The sequence below is a fragment of the Bufo bufo genome, chromosome 4, assembly GCF_905171765.1.
Source record: "Bufo bufo chromosome 4, aBufBuf1.1, whole genome shotgun sequence".
NCBI lineage: Eukaryota > Metazoa > Chordata > Amphibia > Anura > Bufonidae > Bufo > Bufo bufo.
In genome coordinates, this window is record NC_053392.1 from 69,806,281 (window position 1) to 69,823,480 (window position 17,200).

The window sequence follows — 17,200 nt, forward strand, 5'->3', positions numbered from 1 at the left end:
AGGGAAAGTGTGCTTACCGTCTTGTGTTCTGTTCTGAAGGGTTTGCCCGGTGTTGGAAGAGAACTGGCCATGAAGTTCATAAAGTCCCTGAATGGAGAGGGTGTTCTGCAGAGGTAAGTCAGCCAGCCAAATATCACATTAGGGCCTCATGCACATGACCGTGTGCCTGCTGTCCGCGGAAGCGCATCCATTCACTTGGATCTGACGGTCTACACCGCTACAAAGTAGTGCATGCAGTCTGGAGGCACGGATAGAAACCCCACAAGTTGAGTGGGTCCACATCCGTGATACGATGCGCACACACAGCCGGTGGCGGTATATTGCGGACAGCTCTCTTCCTCTCCCAGTCAGTGCAGAGGGGGTGGGGAGAGCCGGGAGGACCACCCAGTGCGTGATGTGCATTGAGCGGACTTCAGAGCTCGCCTCCCGATTACAGATTTTAGCGAAACGACTTGGTTTATTCAAATGAGCGACCAGCGTTTCGCTCCTGAGAGCTGTCACCAGTTTGTGCTGTGCTCAGATCAGCACAGGCTGAGCTGCAATACCAGGCAGGACCTGTGGACAGGTGTGGCGCCCTTTTTGGTAGAAAACGGTCATGTTTTTCTCATCCTGGGCGACCGCTTTAGATAGTTCCTGGTTATTTATACCTTTATGGGCTTTGTCTATAACTTTGCTGAGTAAAATGGTTTACCATGTAACTTGTGAGTACAGTCTGAGGTCTGGTTTTATGCTCTCTGCTGCCCCCTACATACATGGTCCTCCCAGCTATATACGTGTATAGGGGGCAGCAGAGAGCAGGATGTCAGACTATACACTGAAAAGGACTAGGAGGCACTGACCCGCTGAGCTCCAGTTGCACTTTTAGGGTCCATCGCACATTGCCTGCTCTCTCAAGGAAAATGCCTTTTCTTGACCGCAATTGCGGACAAGAATAGGACATGTTCTATTTTTTTGCGAAATCCGGAAGTGCGAATGCAGACAGCACGATGCGGACCTATTTTGCGGACATGTGAATGGACTCTTGAAGCTATTAGGGCTCATGCACACAAACGTATTTTCTTTCCGTGTCTGTTCCGTTTTTTTTACTCCGTGTGCATTCCGTATGTTTGTTCTGCAAGAATATAGAACGTGTCCTATTATGGTCCGCATTATGGACAAGGATAGGGGCCAGTTCCGTTCCGATCCGTTTTTTGCAGACCACAAAATGCATACGGTCTTGTGCATGAGCCCTTAGTTGTAGACGAAATAAAGGGTATTTACAACATTAAAGGGGTTTTCTGGGGTTTAGATATTGAGGACCTATCCTCAAATCGGAGTAGATCCGACTCTCAACACCCTCACCGAGCAGCTGAGGCCGGGGCACTCCATGAGAGCGTAGGCTTCCTCCTAGGCCGGAGAGTTCACATTCATCGATCACATGACCTAGATGCAGATCAGTCCCATTCAAGTGAATGGACCTGAGCTGCAATTCCAAGCATAGCCACTATCAAATGGATGGCGCTGTGCTTGGTAAGCTGTGAGAAGGCCGCAGCACTCACCGGCGATGTGGTGAGCGCCACAGCTTCTTAAAACAGCTGATCCGCAGGGGGTGCTGGGAGGCGGACCCCCTCCAATCTCATATTGATGATCTGTCCTAAGGAAACATCATCAATATGTAAATCCCGGAAGAACCATTTTAATTTAATGCTTTTTTTTAAAAAAATCCGTAACCCAATTGTTATACCGCGATGTACGGCTCTGTTCTCACTTCTAGGTTTCACCAGTGGAGGAGGCAGTTTGATGATCCCGCGCTGAACTCTAAGCCCGCCAAAAAGAAAGTTCACTGCACTGTGTGCAGCCATCCAGGTATTTCTGGCGTATATCTGTCGCAGATGGCCGTACAAAGATTATTTGCGCCACAATCAGTGACTTTTCCCCGCTCATGCCAGGTGTAAAAAAAAAAGGTGGGCCTAAAAATTCATCATTTTCTACGGCTGTTTTAGGCGTCGAAAATGGTCTAAATCTAAGCCAGCAAGGAAACTTGCGTTTACATTTAGACCGGCAGTTGATGCGCCAAAGTTATGCAGAGGCCGGCGCCTCTACATAACTTCGGCGGATCTAAAACGCCAGTCTTAATAAATGACCCACATAATCCTTCCCACGGACCACCCTCTATGAGCTAATGTGGAGAGTCGCCAAATATCAGCCCCTCCCTCTCAGGCCTTGCTGTCCATACATTAGATCAGGGGTGGGCAATTATTTTTTCGATGGGGCCACATGAGAAACTGAAAATATTTTGGAGGGCCGGGCCAAAAGGCTAAACTCAATACTGCATAAAATCACCGCGTCCTGGCACAGGCGGGCGTGATGACATCATCATGCCTGCCTGCGCTGGGATTTCACTACCAAATAGACCTCAGGCCTGTAGCCTATGACAAGTCTTGTCGCCATCTGCAAATTTTAAGGCGCATTGGCGACCATTTTGGTCGCCATCTGGAGCGCTGTATTGCATCAGTGACATGAACACTCTCCACATAGAATGTTATATTACATCAGTGACATCACCGCTCTCCACATATAAGTGATATTTTACATCAGTGACATCACCGCTCTCCACATATAAGTGATATTTTACATCAGTGACATCACCGCTCTCCACATATAATGTTATATTACATCAGTGACATCACCGCTGTCCACATATAGGCGATATATTACATCAGTGACATCACCGCTCTCCACATATATGTGATGAGCGGTGATGTCACTGATGTAATGTATTACTTACCGGTATATGTGGACAGCAGTGATGTCACTGATGTAATATATTACTTATGTGTGGAGAGTGGTGATGTCACTGATGTAATATATCACTTATAAGTAATATATTACATCTGTGACATCACCGCTCTCCACATATAAGAGGCATATTACATCAGTGACGTCATCCCTTGGCGCTGGGGTGCGCAGCCAGGGCCGGCCTTAGGTGTTCAGGCGCCCTGTGTGAGCTAACCTTGTGGTAGTGTTACCTGCAGTCCTATGTAAAACCACAGATAACACTAGTGCTAAATAATGTAGTAGTGTTACCTGCAGTCCTATGTAAAACCACAGATAACACTAGTGTAGATCATGTGGAAGTGTTACCTTCGTCCTTAGTGTGCCTCCCTGTGTCTATCGCACAGACTCCATGCTGGCGCTGCCTCCTCTTCCATCTTCTTCCCCGCACAGAACGTTCTGAAGCAGCTGCGTCAAGACATAGGAACACTGTGGGCAAGGTGATACACACAGGGAGAGACATACACACAGGGACGGGGACACACACAAAGGGACAGACACACTCACACACACACAAAGGGACAGACACACACGGACGGACACACACAGGGACGGGGACACACACACAAAGGGACAAACACACACACACAGGGATGGACACACACACACACACACAAAGGGACAAACACACACACACAGGGATAGACACACACACACAAAGGGACAGACACACACACAGGGACGGACACACACACACACACACACACAAAGGGACAGACACACACACACTGGCACACTCAACATCAGCAGCAAGTCCAACCCTTAATGACCCCCACAATCCCGGGGGGGGGGGGGGGTGATGTAGTAGCAGGCAGGAAAGCACACACTGTCCCCCTGTCCTATATGAGCCCCCCCCCCACCAAATACCTGTAAGTTCTGTTAGTTGCTTGGCTTTGGCTGTGGCTGCTGGCTGGGGCTCCGCCTCCTTCCTCTTTCTGCCTGTGCGGCAGCTGCATCACGCTCCAGCAGCCACTGGTCTGCTCTGTTAAAGAGACAGGCAGGCCAGGCAGCAGAGCGGAGCGCAGAGCGGCCGCGGGCCCCGCCCCCTCCTCACTCCGGACAGTGACTCCGTGCTGTTACAGGGCCGGCGGCGGCGGCGGCAACAAAAATGCCGGGGGCCGGATTAAAAGGTCCGCCGGGCCGTATACGGCCCGCGGGCCGTAGTTTGCCCAGGTCTGCATTAGATGAACATCGGGCGGACCCACAGATTTCGGCATGACCGACCATCTAATGGGTATGGAAGTAATAGCGTTTGGCCATTTCTAAGGTGTATTTCCTCTTTGTGGACAGCTAGTCATATGAAGGGACACCTTGTAATGCTACATGTCACCTGCAGAGGTCACTGCAGGAAAAGTCTATGGCTGACTGCATCTTACTCCAGCTACAATCAGCTGATCGATATGCTGTTCCATTGCTTACAAGTCCCTGCACAGTCTGACACCATTCAATCAGTGCTGACAGTGTCCCACTATGCAGGGACACCCCCCCCCCCCCCTTTCCCCCCAACTAGTAACCAGTTTGACATTAATTCATAAACTAACATAAGAAAAGAGGTTATTACTTGGGGAATAATTTAGTAATACAGACATTTCGGTAGAGGTGACAGCTCCCTTTTAAAGGGGTATTCCCATCTCAGACAATGGGGGCATATCGCTAGGATATGCCCCCATTGTCTGATAGGTGTGGAAAACTACCAAGCGCTGCTCCCATAGAAGTGAATGGGAGCGCACCGCGCATGCGCATCCCATGCTCCCATTCATTTCTATGGGGCAGACGCCAATTTTTCGGCAGCCCCATAGAAATGAGCAGAGGGTGGCTGCGCATGCGCAGTGCGCCCTCCGTTCATTTCCCGACTCCGTTCTCATTGTAGGTGCAGGTCCCAGCGGTGGGACCCGCACCTATCGGACAATGGTGGAATATCCTAGCGATATGCCCCCATTGTCTGAGATGGGAAAACCCCTTTAAGCTCTGGTGGAGAGGGGGTCTAACCCTAAATACTGGTATTCTTTACAGAACGGAGCTCACTTCTTGGTAATTGTTGTTTTTATACTAAAACTATGAAATTCAGGATTTGCTATTGAAGGGGACCTGTCGCATCTTCTGGCAAGTCTTAGTAGATTACATCAGATGACAATTTTAGAGCATTTTTTTTCTCAGAATATTTCTTAGAATCCCTCTGTTATTACTCCTGACTATTGGGTGTCACCAATCCCCTTGTGAAAGGGGCGTATGCATGCAGTGTCTCATACTGTCCAATGCGGGAGGACAATGTCAAAAGGGTGGTGTCCCTATACAATTTGACAAGAAGAAGGGTAGGCTGCATTCACACAATCATATACGTTTTGCACCTCCCACCCTTTGTAAGAAATGCCTAATCTGGTCCACAAAATGGACAAGAATTTCATTTTTTTTGGGCCGTGGAACATGGTATGCTGTCCGCATATTTTGCAGCCACGTTGAACTGAATGGATCGGATTCGGAACAAAAATATGGTTGTGTGAATGCGGCTTAACTTTATTGCTGCCGTTTCCCATTCTGGGCTGTGGTCACATGACCATGTCCATGCAGCTCTTTCTTATTTCCTGGGATGTTATGTCCATGGGCGGGGCAGTGGTAGGAGAGTGTCTATGTAACTATCTGGGTGGGAGGAGCTATAAACTAGCTGGGTGTTGTTAGGGGAGTGTCTATGTAACTAGCTGGGTAGGAGGAGCTATAAACTAGGTGGGTGTTAGGGGCAGTGATAGGGGAGTGTATGTAATTAGCTGGGTAGGAGGAGCTATAAACTAGGTGGGTGTTAGGGGCGGGGCTGGAGCTGTGACAGAGGAAGGAGAAGTGCATCATGGGTTTGGTTGGATACAGGAACAGGAAGTGCTACATACAGGATGGAAACAATGCAGAGGTGAAAACGTGAAAACGTGTCAGGAGAGTACAAACCAAAAAAAGCATAGAATAGATGTAGATGAGGTAAGAACTACATAAACCACAGAAATCCTGGAAAACCACCTTTTAATTATTTACAACTAAACGCATTTAAAAATTTTCATAATCTCCATTTAGGTTCAGCTAAAGAGCATGAGCGGAAAGGCTGCACGTTATGCGGAAGCGAGAAATACTGCGAGCCTCACGACTACGATTACTGCTGCCCGTGTGACTGGCACAAGGCCGAGCAAGAAAAGCAAAACTGTTCTCTGGAATACACCTTTAAGATGTACGTAAGTTATCACTGGAGATGAGAAAACGGAGTGGCCGATCCGCCAGTACCCGGTGACATGTGACACAGTGGTCCAGTTAAGTCTCCTATCGGCTTCAGCTCCTCAGACCCGTGAATCTAGAATAGTGAATCAGGGCAGACTGATCCTCTGAAATGTGACGATCACCATTGGACTGTGATCCCCATCATCTCTTTATCTTCCTACAGGAAAGCCAAGAAGCGCGAGGGATTCCCGTACCCGGAGGTAAGGAGGCTTTATTTTTCCTGTACAATTTTGAAATTGAGATGATGTGGCCTGTGTGACGTGTTCCCTTCTTGGTCCTTCCAGGTTATTGAGGAATTTCTCATCAATAAGGATAAATTGGTCAAAGTGATTAAATGGATGAGGCCCAGTCTGTTATGCTTCCAGGTAAGTCATTCCAGGTATGTTCTTTTCTGGTCAAGAACATCTGTCAGCAGATTTGTACCTATGACACTGGCTGACCTGTTGCATGTGCGCTTGGCAGCTGAAGACATCTGTGTTGGTCCCATGTTCCTATGTGTCCGCACTGCTGAGAAAAATGATGTTTTAATATATGCAAATGAGCCTCTAGGAGCAACGGGGGCGTTGCCATTACACCTAGAAGCTCTGCTCTCTCTCTAACTGCCACTCCCTCTGCATTTTGATTGACAGGACCAGGTGTGATGATGTTTACACTGCCTGGCCCCGTCCATTAAAATGCAGAGAGAGCAGAGCCGCTAGGTGTAATGGCAACGGCGGGGAGAAGATAAGCTGCGATATCACCTATATTGAATAGTGGATCCTGTGTTATCTGTATAGAGGTGTTATAAATTGGTCTTAAATGTAAGACCGCTCGCAAGCTGTATTACATTTAGAAGTGGTGGAGCATCCGCCAAAGATATGTAGAGGCCGGCGCCTCTTTATATCTCCGGCGGATCCAGCGCAGGGGCTTATTAAGACCAGTGTCCAAAACACCAGTCTTAGTAAATGACTCCCATTCTCTTTACTCTATGGAGATAGATGAGCTCTGTATTTGGATATCTTTGTCACTCCTATACGGAATGAATGGAGTAGCAGCAAGCAGTTGTCAGTAAACCACTGGCTGGATCAATACAATGGATGGGAGCTTAAAAGGGTTTTCCATAATTTTATAACTGATGACCTACCCTGGATCACCCCGCCGATCAGCTGTTTAAGAAGGCACCGGGGCTCCTGTGAACGCCGCTGCCTTCTCCGTGCTGCTCCGTACATTGTATATTGGAGTCGCCATGTGACCGATGAACCTGTCATCGCTGGCGTTACTGCAAGCGCCTCTACCTCCTCAAACAGCTGATTAGTGGGGGTCCCGGGTATACTGTAGATTTGCTGTGGACTTCACCCTGTGCACCAGAAAGGGTAAAATTGGTGATAGACATGCTGTGGATTTGTGCCCCGGTCAATTTTACACTTAAGATTGTTTCCGCAGCGTGTGGGGGAGATTTGCTATAAAACCCTGCGTGTTTCCGCAATTCCACTGCCGAAAATCCACAGCCTGTCTGCCATGTGAGACCCCTAAAAGGAGTATTCCAGTTTCACTAAATAAAGAACAATCATTGTATAATAGGAAGCTCTGACGTTTTCTCATCATTGACCTTTGGTTTTCAAGACCTCTGCTTGCTGTCAGGATCCTAAGAACACCCCTTTAAGATCTAATGCGTACAACCAGTTGGTCATGCCGGATGTAGTAATCACCGATACAATGAAATGAAGAGAGGATGGACTGTGCCATAACTAGAAATGTCTGCTGTCGTTTCCTAGAATTTTGCTCTGGAGAGGATGGAGTGGCCCAAACACTATTCATGTGAGAAGGTCCTGAGCCTGCTGACGTACTACGACATGCATGAGCGGAAGGCTGGCCGACTACATGGTGCCCAGCTACAGGCTGTCCGGTAACAGATTGTGCCAATTTACTGCCAACTGCTGCAGTTATGCCATTTACCAGTTATATTGTTCCCTGCAGTAATGTTGTGAGAAACATAGGGGGTCAGTTAGTTGCGCCGCTATCTGCTATTTCGCCCCGCTCACCCAGATCTAAAATTGTGGGAACGGAAGGGGACGGGTCGGCAGGTCCGTCTCATTTATCATTTTCTAGGCCTGATTTAGGCGTAGAAAATGGTCTAAATGTAAGACGGCTAGGAAGCTGGCACTGGATGTGGCGAAGTTATAGAGGTCTGAGCCTCTTCATAACTTCGGCAGATCCACCGCCAGCACAGGGCCTTATTAAGACCAGCGTCTAAAACGCCGGTCTTAATAAATGTGGCCCTTAGAGCGGCTTATTACAGCGGTAATGATATTTCTGTTGGTTGCAATTAGGCCTGCACGATATATCGCCAAAGCAATCATATCGCGATAATCGCTGATTGCGATATGGCGATTTGGCCGACCCAAAAATGCTGCAATTATTTAAGACACACTGTGCGTCTCATAAAGCGATGGTTGACTTTTTACGTGGCTGACACTGATGTATCGCCGGCCGCTATGCTGCACAGCGCGGCCGGCGATACATCAGTTACAGTGCGGGGAGGGGCTGGAGGCAAGCCGTGGCGGGCCCCACACACATAACTGTCTTTGTATGCAAAGTCTTTCTTTACTGCTGAAACAATCGCTCTCCTATTGATACAATCACCAGTCTCTGTACCCACTATGAATGCACTGCAGCGAGCGGGCCGGTGTATGACTTCAGTCAGTCGTGTTCCTGCTTCATTAATGAAGTGGGAGGAGCGTGACTGACTGAGTGACGTCAGAAATACGCCGGCCGTCCAGCTCGCTGCAGTGATCCCCTCCATAACGGTGTGCCCGCCACAGATCCCCCTCCATAACGGTGTGCCCGCCACAGATCCCCTCCATAACGGTGTGCCCGCCACAGATCCCCCTCCATAACGGTGTGCCCGCCACAGATCCCCCTCCATAACGGTGTGCCCGCCACAGATCCCCCTCCATAACGGTGTGCCCGCCACAGATCCCCTCCATAACGGTGTGCCCGCCACAGATCCCCTCCATAACGGTGTGCCCGCCACAGATCCCCTCCATAACGGTGTGCCCGCCACAGATCCCCTCCATAACAGTGCAAATAGACCTCTAGCACAATTCCCTTAAAATATCGCATTGCTTATAGTTATCGCAATTTTTAGGGCCCTAATCGCAATCAAACAAAATTCCCATATCGTGCAGCCCTAGTTGCTATCGGAATCTGTCAACAGCTTGTCGACAGACCCTTCTCTAACAGCTCTATGTCGATATGCCAATTTTATTATCAGATGATAATACCCCTTTAAAGGGGATGCCTATCATATTTTTTTCTAAAGGCGGAGAATGCTTTAAAATAAGAAAATAATTACTCGCCCGTCTAATCCAGTGCAGCCGCTCCGTTGGTCCCTACCCACATGACTACTGCATCCAATCTCTGGCCTTGTTGGGGATGCCTCTGAGACCGCAGAGGCCAGTGATTGGCTGCAGTGGCAATGAAGGTAATTGGCACATGATCAACTGCAGGGAAGTAAATGGAGACCAGCAAGGAGCTGTAAATTGTGCAGACATTGATCCAGCAGGGAATGCAAGGAAGATTTCATGTCCGGCGCTTGCAGAGGGAAGAATGTAGTGTTGGTTGAAATACGAGGGTGTAAAGCAATGTATATGCCATTTTTATTGTCTGCCTCATCTGTTTGCTTTGAATTTGTCTGATCAGCCATTTGAGGAAAATTCCCCCTTGAGAACTTTAGGGCCCATATATTTTTTCCTAATCATGTATGTAATTAACCTTTTCAGAATTATTAAGACCCGCGTCAGAAATGGGATTCCCTGCTTTGAAATCGAATGGGTAAAGCCAGGTAGGTAAAGAAAAAAATAAATGACATTCCTGCGCCTGACTGCAGCCCGCCCACCGGAATGAGGTTATGTTCAACCCCTGGGCTTCGTTCACACCTTCATTAGGAGCCGTATCAAATAGCGTCAAGAATGGCAGACAAAATAGCGCAGCATCTTGCCGGACACCATGACGAAAAAAGTCACGCTGCATTCATATGCCTTAAATTGTCAGCAAAGTTTGCAGGAAACTGAAAAAATTCCTTCTTTTTATTTATTTTTATTTTTTTTTTCATTATTATTATATTTTTTTTTTAAGCGGGGTGCCTTTTTTAAAGTGTTTTTCTGGGAGGGATGTTTTAAAAAGGGCCAGAAGGGATTAAAATTCAAAAGAAGCATTACTCACCTCTCTGCTGCCATTCCGCCTGACTGAACCCTCCTAAGACTAAGATTCGCTGAGAAAGCGTTCCCAGACATTTCCAGTTTGTCAAGCCATGAACAGGAAGTGGAGCGCAATAGGAACCAGAGCTTAAGCAGTGGATCGGTGAAGGTGAGCAATGCTTCTTTTTTTATTTTAAACTCCTTCTGGCTCTTTTTAAAACACATTAATGTGTACCTGAGTTTTCCAAAAAGTTTTCTGGGCTTCTTTGTACAGTAATAACTGTGAAGGAACAGTTATGTTTTGGCTTCCCTAATCATTTTTTTCAGCCATATTATTCTGTTTTAGCTGCACAGCTAGATGCATTTCACTCAGAAGCAGTGGGCGTCTCCCTTCTGTGCTATTTGCATACACTACACTGTTAGGACATCCTTTCCCCTACTTCCCACTGTGTTTGTTTTCAGCTCACTGGACAGATAAGGAGGGATAGATCATACTTAGACACACAGGCAGCTCCTGTGATGTTCTGTGTAGAAGCAGTTCTTTTATCAGGCTCAGGATCTCCGCTACCACACTCCCACTTCCTCTCATTCATTTTCTGTGTCTCTGTTCCCAGGGACGGATCTTGCCTGACAGCAGGCAGTGGACTGCTGCTTAGGTAGAAGTGAGCCCCTAGTCGCCATGATTTTACGGGTTTTTTTCTGGTGGATGCAGGCAGATTTTTGAAATTAAGCGATTTAGAAATTTGCTCGTTACCCCATTCTCTATTAAATAAAATGAAATTGTGTGAAAGTCCAGTGACCCTTTAAGGACCCATACGTTGTAGACAGTCTACTCTGCAGCTAGTGTTTGTTAGTAAATGAAGCCAAGTCCCATGGGCTGCTCTGGGTAACTCCTCCACCGCTCCTCTGTGTTCTTTTCATAAATGGGGTCTATCAAGTTTCTCTGAGTTTAATTTAATTTGTATAGAAGTCGTCTGCAGTGTCGCTCCCCTCGCCCGATGCCGCTAAGGAATTGAGAGAGATTTGTCACACACAGTTGACTCTGACGGGAAAGTGCTAAGTGGAGATAAGGGGATTATACGGAAAGGGGTACAAATTAGGATAGCTAGGTCTGCCTACGGGTTTAGTGCCGCATGATTAACCACTAAGGTGCTGCCACAATTTTTTTGACTTTTGTTTAACCCTTTGTTGCCACTTTTTCAATGTAAATGTCACAGAAATGGATTTTCGCTGTACAGGCACATGTTTTATACCACACAACTAAAATGATGTGACCCCCTTCTAAAAAGTATAGTGATACTCATGGCTTACAGGTGGATACAGTAAAGCGAACAACCATATACTCTCCGTAGGTTCCCATTAGCAAAGAAAGGGGCCAGGTCTGTGCTGTCATAAGCTGGCCATACACCTTCAGATGTACGCTCGTTGGTCCGGCAGCTATTCTTAAAAAAACATGGGCGCTGGCTTCGGCTGAGTGTGGGTAGAGGGGTGAACGCTGCTGTCGGACACCTCTTCACCATGCTCGAGCCCCGGAGAAGACACCCGGTTTTGGTAAATGCCAGGAGAACTTTGTCCACACATTTAGAACTAACTTTAATAATACGCTTAAAGGGGTTATCCCATGATTAACGTACACAAATGAAAATCAGACCTCATATAGTACATGAGAATCTCTAATAAAACTAGACTTAGCCCTGTACCTCACATGGATCTACAGATCTCCTCATTCATTGCTCCAGTTGCTCTGCTAGAATTATTTTAAGCTGTCCGCTCAGGGACTGTGTCATTTTTTCCGCAGCTCTCTCCCTATAACAGCTCTTTTCTACTTCAGCTCCCTCCCTATCACAGCTCTGCGGGCATGTCCTTTCTGCTACAGCTCGGGGGGGGGGAGGGTGTTCTCTCTGCTGCAGCTCTCCCCTCTTACAACTCAGTGAGCATGTCCTTTCTGCTGCAGATCTCTCCTTACCACAGCTCATTGGGTGTGTACTTTCTGCTACAGCTCTCTCCCTATCATAGCTTAGGGGGGTGTCCTTTCTGCTGCAGCTCTCTCCCTATCACAGCTAAGGGGGTGTTCTTCTCTGCTGCAGTACTCTTCTTAATACAGCTCAGCGAGCATGTCCTTTCTGCTGCAGCTCTCCATATTACAGCTAAGGGAGGTGTCCTTTCTACTACAGCTCTCTCTCTAAACGTCACAGCTTCTCACAGTAGATATGGCCGAGGGAAGTTGAAGGAGTGAACTCGGCATGAGCGAACACCTCAGTAGGTAAACAGAGAAATAAAGAAAAGAGCGAACAGCAGGTGGCGCTATACAGTGGCTATACTACACTTTTAATGCAGTTACTAAATTATTCAGATCTAGATTTTGCTTTCAAAAATGTAAAATAGTTTTCATGCAACATTACCTTTTTAGGGAAGATTAATGGACGTTGGCTAGGGTATAAATTCTGAGGGATCTCCCCATTCTTCACCCTTAACTCCTACAAGAAGTTGGACTTTCTCAGTTCGGTCTATAGGTTCTGGTCCCCAAAATAGTCACAGACTGGTGGAAGTGAGGCATAGTCATGAATGTGGGCAGGGGTTGTCACCAGCTATCAGGGAAGGGCATGGGTCAGGAGTTGGACCAACAAGTACTGAGCCACAAGTCCGAGGAGCGAGACACTAACATTGTCCAGAAACTATGCCAAGGCCACCAGATGTGGGAGACATATGTGATAGATATCAGGTAGAGAGACTTTTTTCTTTTGTAGTTCTACATGACTCGATTTAATATATTTGCTCACTTTCTCCATTTTGAGACAGCCGGCTACGTTTTCCCTGATGATCACCCTCCTGATGGCGCACTACTGACCATTGAAGAAGAATCTCTCTTCACAGGGGCCTATCCTCCTGTTGTAGAGCTCTTCCAAAAAGACAAACTAGAGGCAGAGGTGCTGAAGCAGAGATGTAAGTATTCACCCAAACCTTCTATCTTTGTAGACTATGAGGCTTACACTTGTAAGAGGGGTTCCCCTTTAATATGACCACAGATGATGCCATTGCAGCAGAAGAGAAAAGCGTTATTTTCTTCACAGCAGTGACTTGTACGCTTTATGGTTGGGGGTTTCCATTCAAGGCACTGCAGGCTTGATGGTTACAAGAGCATACCTGACGGCACGGTATGCCATCCTTTTCCTAATTATAATAATTACACGATCAACATGCCTCCTCTAACTGACGCATCGTATTTAAAGAGGCCACGCCATCCCCTTACACCCTGAAAGTAACTATTTGGAGTTATGCTACCAAAGGTAATGGAAGCTAGCTATGCGGCAGTTTCCATTTATGTTAATAATAAATTGCAGTATTATACCGCTTAGCACTGTATCTGGTATGGTGCAGAATGTCTTCAGCTTGGATGCATCTTTTTTAGTAAAAACCTCTATATAGAACTGACCCTAATCATTAAAAAATCATTTTCAGGGTTAGGCCTCATGCACACGACAGTTGTTTTTCTCGGCTTCCGTTCCGTTTTTTTTTTTTTTTTTTTTTTTTTACAGATAGGATGGGGACCCATTCATTTCAATAGGTCAGCCAAAAAATGCTGATAGTTCATCCGTTTGTGTTCCACGTCCGTTGTCCGTGTTTCCCTTCAGCAAAAAGAATAGTGCATGTCCTACTTTTTTCTCACATTTGCGGACGAGGATAGGCATTTATTACAAGGGATCTGTGAAAAAAAACGGATCATCAAAAAAAAAACGGATGCCGCATCAGTTTTTTTTAGCGGACGCACAATTTGCGGACGCAAAAAAAACAACTGTCGTGTGCATGAGGCCTTAAACAAGTTTTTTTTGTAATCTACAAAGTATTTATGAATGTGTTATATGAGAGGTAGATATAGGTACATCTATACTGTAAGTAGCTATGAAGAAGAGCTGTCGCCCCTCCTGACATGTCTAGTTTAGTCATTACTTGTATTCCCATACAATAACATTCCTGGAGCATTATATTTTTTTTTTTAGAACTTTGACTTGTGCTGTTCCTCTGTTGTTCTTCCTGTAAACATATAGACCACTTAACGTTACCATTCATCAGTAAAGAAACCTGAAAGTTGGGGGGGCACACCAGAATTAGAGCAAGAGTGCCGGCACACTGTATGAAACATACAATATAACCCAAAAAAGAGAGAGAGAATACCGAGATAAGAGCCGCACATCTAAAAAGTATCAAATTTATTGAAAACAACAGAGACAAATAAAAATCATTGCATGCAATAAATCGTGGCTGTGTGGACCAAATAAGTACCACGCGCCACCCTGACTCTACCACAAGACCATAAGCATAATCCCACATAGGTAAGCAATAAGTAAGATTCCGTTAAAGTGCATGAAATCCATCAACGTGAATGATGTAAGTATAATACTTATCATGGAAATAGCGTGGTGGACATTCATCAGTAATGTCATAACTGATTGGAGAGGGCCAGAGTGTGTAGGGACACACCCTATCGGGAATGGTAACTCCCGTCTTGTTCTTGCGTTTCCAGGAGGAATAACAGAGGCGGTGGCACAGTGCTGATGGTGCTCCAAATTTGGAGCACAGCCAGAAGTGGTGACCGGTCCTCTTTAAACAGACTAGCTCCTTTTCTACGAGTGTGTTTCTGTGTATTTCTCTATCCAGCTGTTGTATTGCGGTCTCAGCAGTCTCCCGAGGAGATGGCGTCGCTCTTGTTTGTCTTATTAAACGCCGGCTGATGAAATATCGCTGCAGTTAGCAGGAAATTGCTGAGCTGTGATGGGCCTTTGGTATAAAATATTGGTCACTCGACAAGTCGAAACTGCACACATTATACGTCTATTACTTGCTATTTCTTTCCAGCTCTGGTTCTATAAAGCTTTGTCCAATAAGACGCCCAGCACAGTGCGGCGGAGGTAATGGGCTGACAATAGCCGGCGCTTTCTCTGATGTCCATCAACTATTATGCTGCAATTTACTGCAATACGATTATATTTAGGCCATTGTCGTACTCTGTATTTGCTTACACCAGCAAAATGTTCTAATTAACCCAACATAATAGAAAATCTGATTTATTATGCTTCTAGAAAGCTCTTGATGGTGTATCTAAGAAGTTTTTGAAGTTGCATTTTCTTGTTTGGCAGGTAAGAAGAGTAAATCTAAACCCAAGGTGCCTTCAAATGTGGATGACGTTGCTTCACTCCTGTCTGAAATGAGTTTGACCCCAACTGTAGAGACAAATGCATCACCGCTGATCGTAGGAGCAAGTGAAGAACCTGAAATCACTACTTGTCTTGAAGGGCACCAGCAGTCAAATGACCTACATGGCACTGAAGAACCTTCACCACCTATGGTCACCTGGGTTTCAAGAGTCCTAGACATTCCCACGACACCTGTTCATATTGAAGATGACCTTGATGTACTTGATGAACAATGTTTTTCTCCAGCACCGGGTCATAAACCAGAGTCTTCAGTGGCATCTCCTAATGTTTCATCCATGGTTGCAGAGCTACATCTCAGTAGCATTGATTGGGAAGCCACCTCATTTAGCATGTCACCACAAGCCGAATCTTGGACAGGTGGTGTTCACATACACGGTGTCCAAGTTGGCCAGAACCCGGGAGAACCCGCAAAGGAGGCCTGCAACGCCAACCACCCAGCCCAAGAAATTGTAGGACCCAATAAGAACGCTAAAGATGAACCACCAGTCTTAACCTTAGCCGACTCTCCTTGTATTTCACATCTCGAGAAGCTGCCTTTAAGGGAGAGGTTACTTTTAAAGAACGCCACTCGGTATGCCTCCTCAGAACCTCCAGATGCCCTTGAGAAGCGCCTACCTTTAAAACCCATACCCCGAATCCTCAATATGAGGGACGTCACAAAGTCTGGCTCCAACCAGATTGTCAGTTCTAAGGAAAACATTCAAACGTATAAACCGGCCAAGTCAACAAAAGAACAAAGCGCTCAAAACATTGAAAAGCAAGTCAATGTAGCCAAAAAACCTGACCCTAACTGTTGGGCACCTGACCGTCCCACCACAAAAACATTCACTTTTGTGAAGAAGATTCCTCTTGTTCCTGCGAGACTTGCTCCTGTGAACAATTCCAGCAAAATGGCCTCTGAATCATCTGCAAAGGGTACCCAAAAGAAAAGTGTCTGCCTCAGGGCGGCATCTTCTAGTGAGGACGAACAAGAAGCGGGTGGTAGACCTAAACAAGTCTTCAATAAAGAACGTACAAAATCGAAGATGCCAGTGTCCAAAATGGCACCTGTCAGGCCAGCAACTAGCATACAACCGGATACTTTCAGTATTCCCAGTACAGACAATGTATTTTCAAGTTCTGAAGGTAAAGTCTTATCTGCCGAGTCCTCGGAAGAGCTGAGTGATGATGACTCTATAATATCTGTGGACAGTCCTCTGCCACTGTCCGAAAGACTGAAACTCAGACTATTACACAACAGTTAATGTTTTTTATGCTTTTCACTTCTCTTCTGCTCCTTGTCTATGTTTGTCCAGTGATTTTATTGTTTTTAAAGAAATATCTAAGTTAAAATCTGCAAAAAAAAAAAAAAAAAGTTGGCTAAACTCTGCATTTTAACTGTAATTTTCTTATTATGTTTCTTCTATTCATATTTGTGACTTTTGTTAAAATGCTTCTAGCAGGACTTGGAAACGGTCAGCAGTTTATCTTCATTCTGCTGTCACGTCCTCTAATCTCCCACATTGCACTTCTCTTTGGTAACAAGAAGCCAGTGGTATGCAGATTTTGCTCTAGACATTTCCTGTTATTCAGGATAGGTACAAGTCTGCATTTTATATTATGCAATTATATTTAAAGGGGTTGGCGCATCTCACACATTGGCGGCATATCTCTAGGATATGCCACCAATGTCAGATAAGTGCAAGTCCCATCTCTGGGACCCACACATCTCTCTAGAACTGGGCCCCAAGGCAAAGGAGA

At 46.1% G+C, this 17,200-nt stretch overlaps 1 protein-coding gene across 1 annotated transcript in view; it reads left to right on the plus strand.

Moving 5' to 3' along the window:
• GEN1 (GEN1 Holliday junction 5' flap endonuclease) overlaps nucleotides 1-16,992 on the plus strand; it is a 44,597-nt gene extending 27,605 nt beyond the window's left edge. Inside the window, exons 6-14 of the mRNA XM_040430972.1 lie at nucleotides 40-113; nucleotides 1,754-1,845; nucleotides 5,872-6,022; nucleotides 6,233-6,269; nucleotides 6,354-6,434; nucleotides 7,824-7,954; nucleotides 9,831-9,892; nucleotides 13,047-13,190; nucleotides 15,383-16,992. Coding sequence (XP_040286906.1) covers nucleotides 40-113; nucleotides 1,754-1,845; nucleotides 5,872-6,022; nucleotides 6,233-6,269; nucleotides 6,354-6,434; nucleotides 7,824-7,954; nucleotides 9,831-9,892; nucleotides 13,047-13,190; nucleotides 15,383-16,704 — 2,094 coding nt within the window. The 3' untranslated portion in view covers nucleotides 16,705-16,992. The remainder of the gene's footprint in view (nucleotides 1-39; nucleotides 114-1,753; nucleotides 1,846-5,871; nucleotides 6,023-6,232; nucleotides 6,270-6,353; nucleotides 6,435-7,823; nucleotides 7,955-9,830; nucleotides 9,893-13,046; nucleotides 13,191-15,382) is intronic.
• Nucleotides 16,993-17,200: the final 208 nt, after the last annotated feature.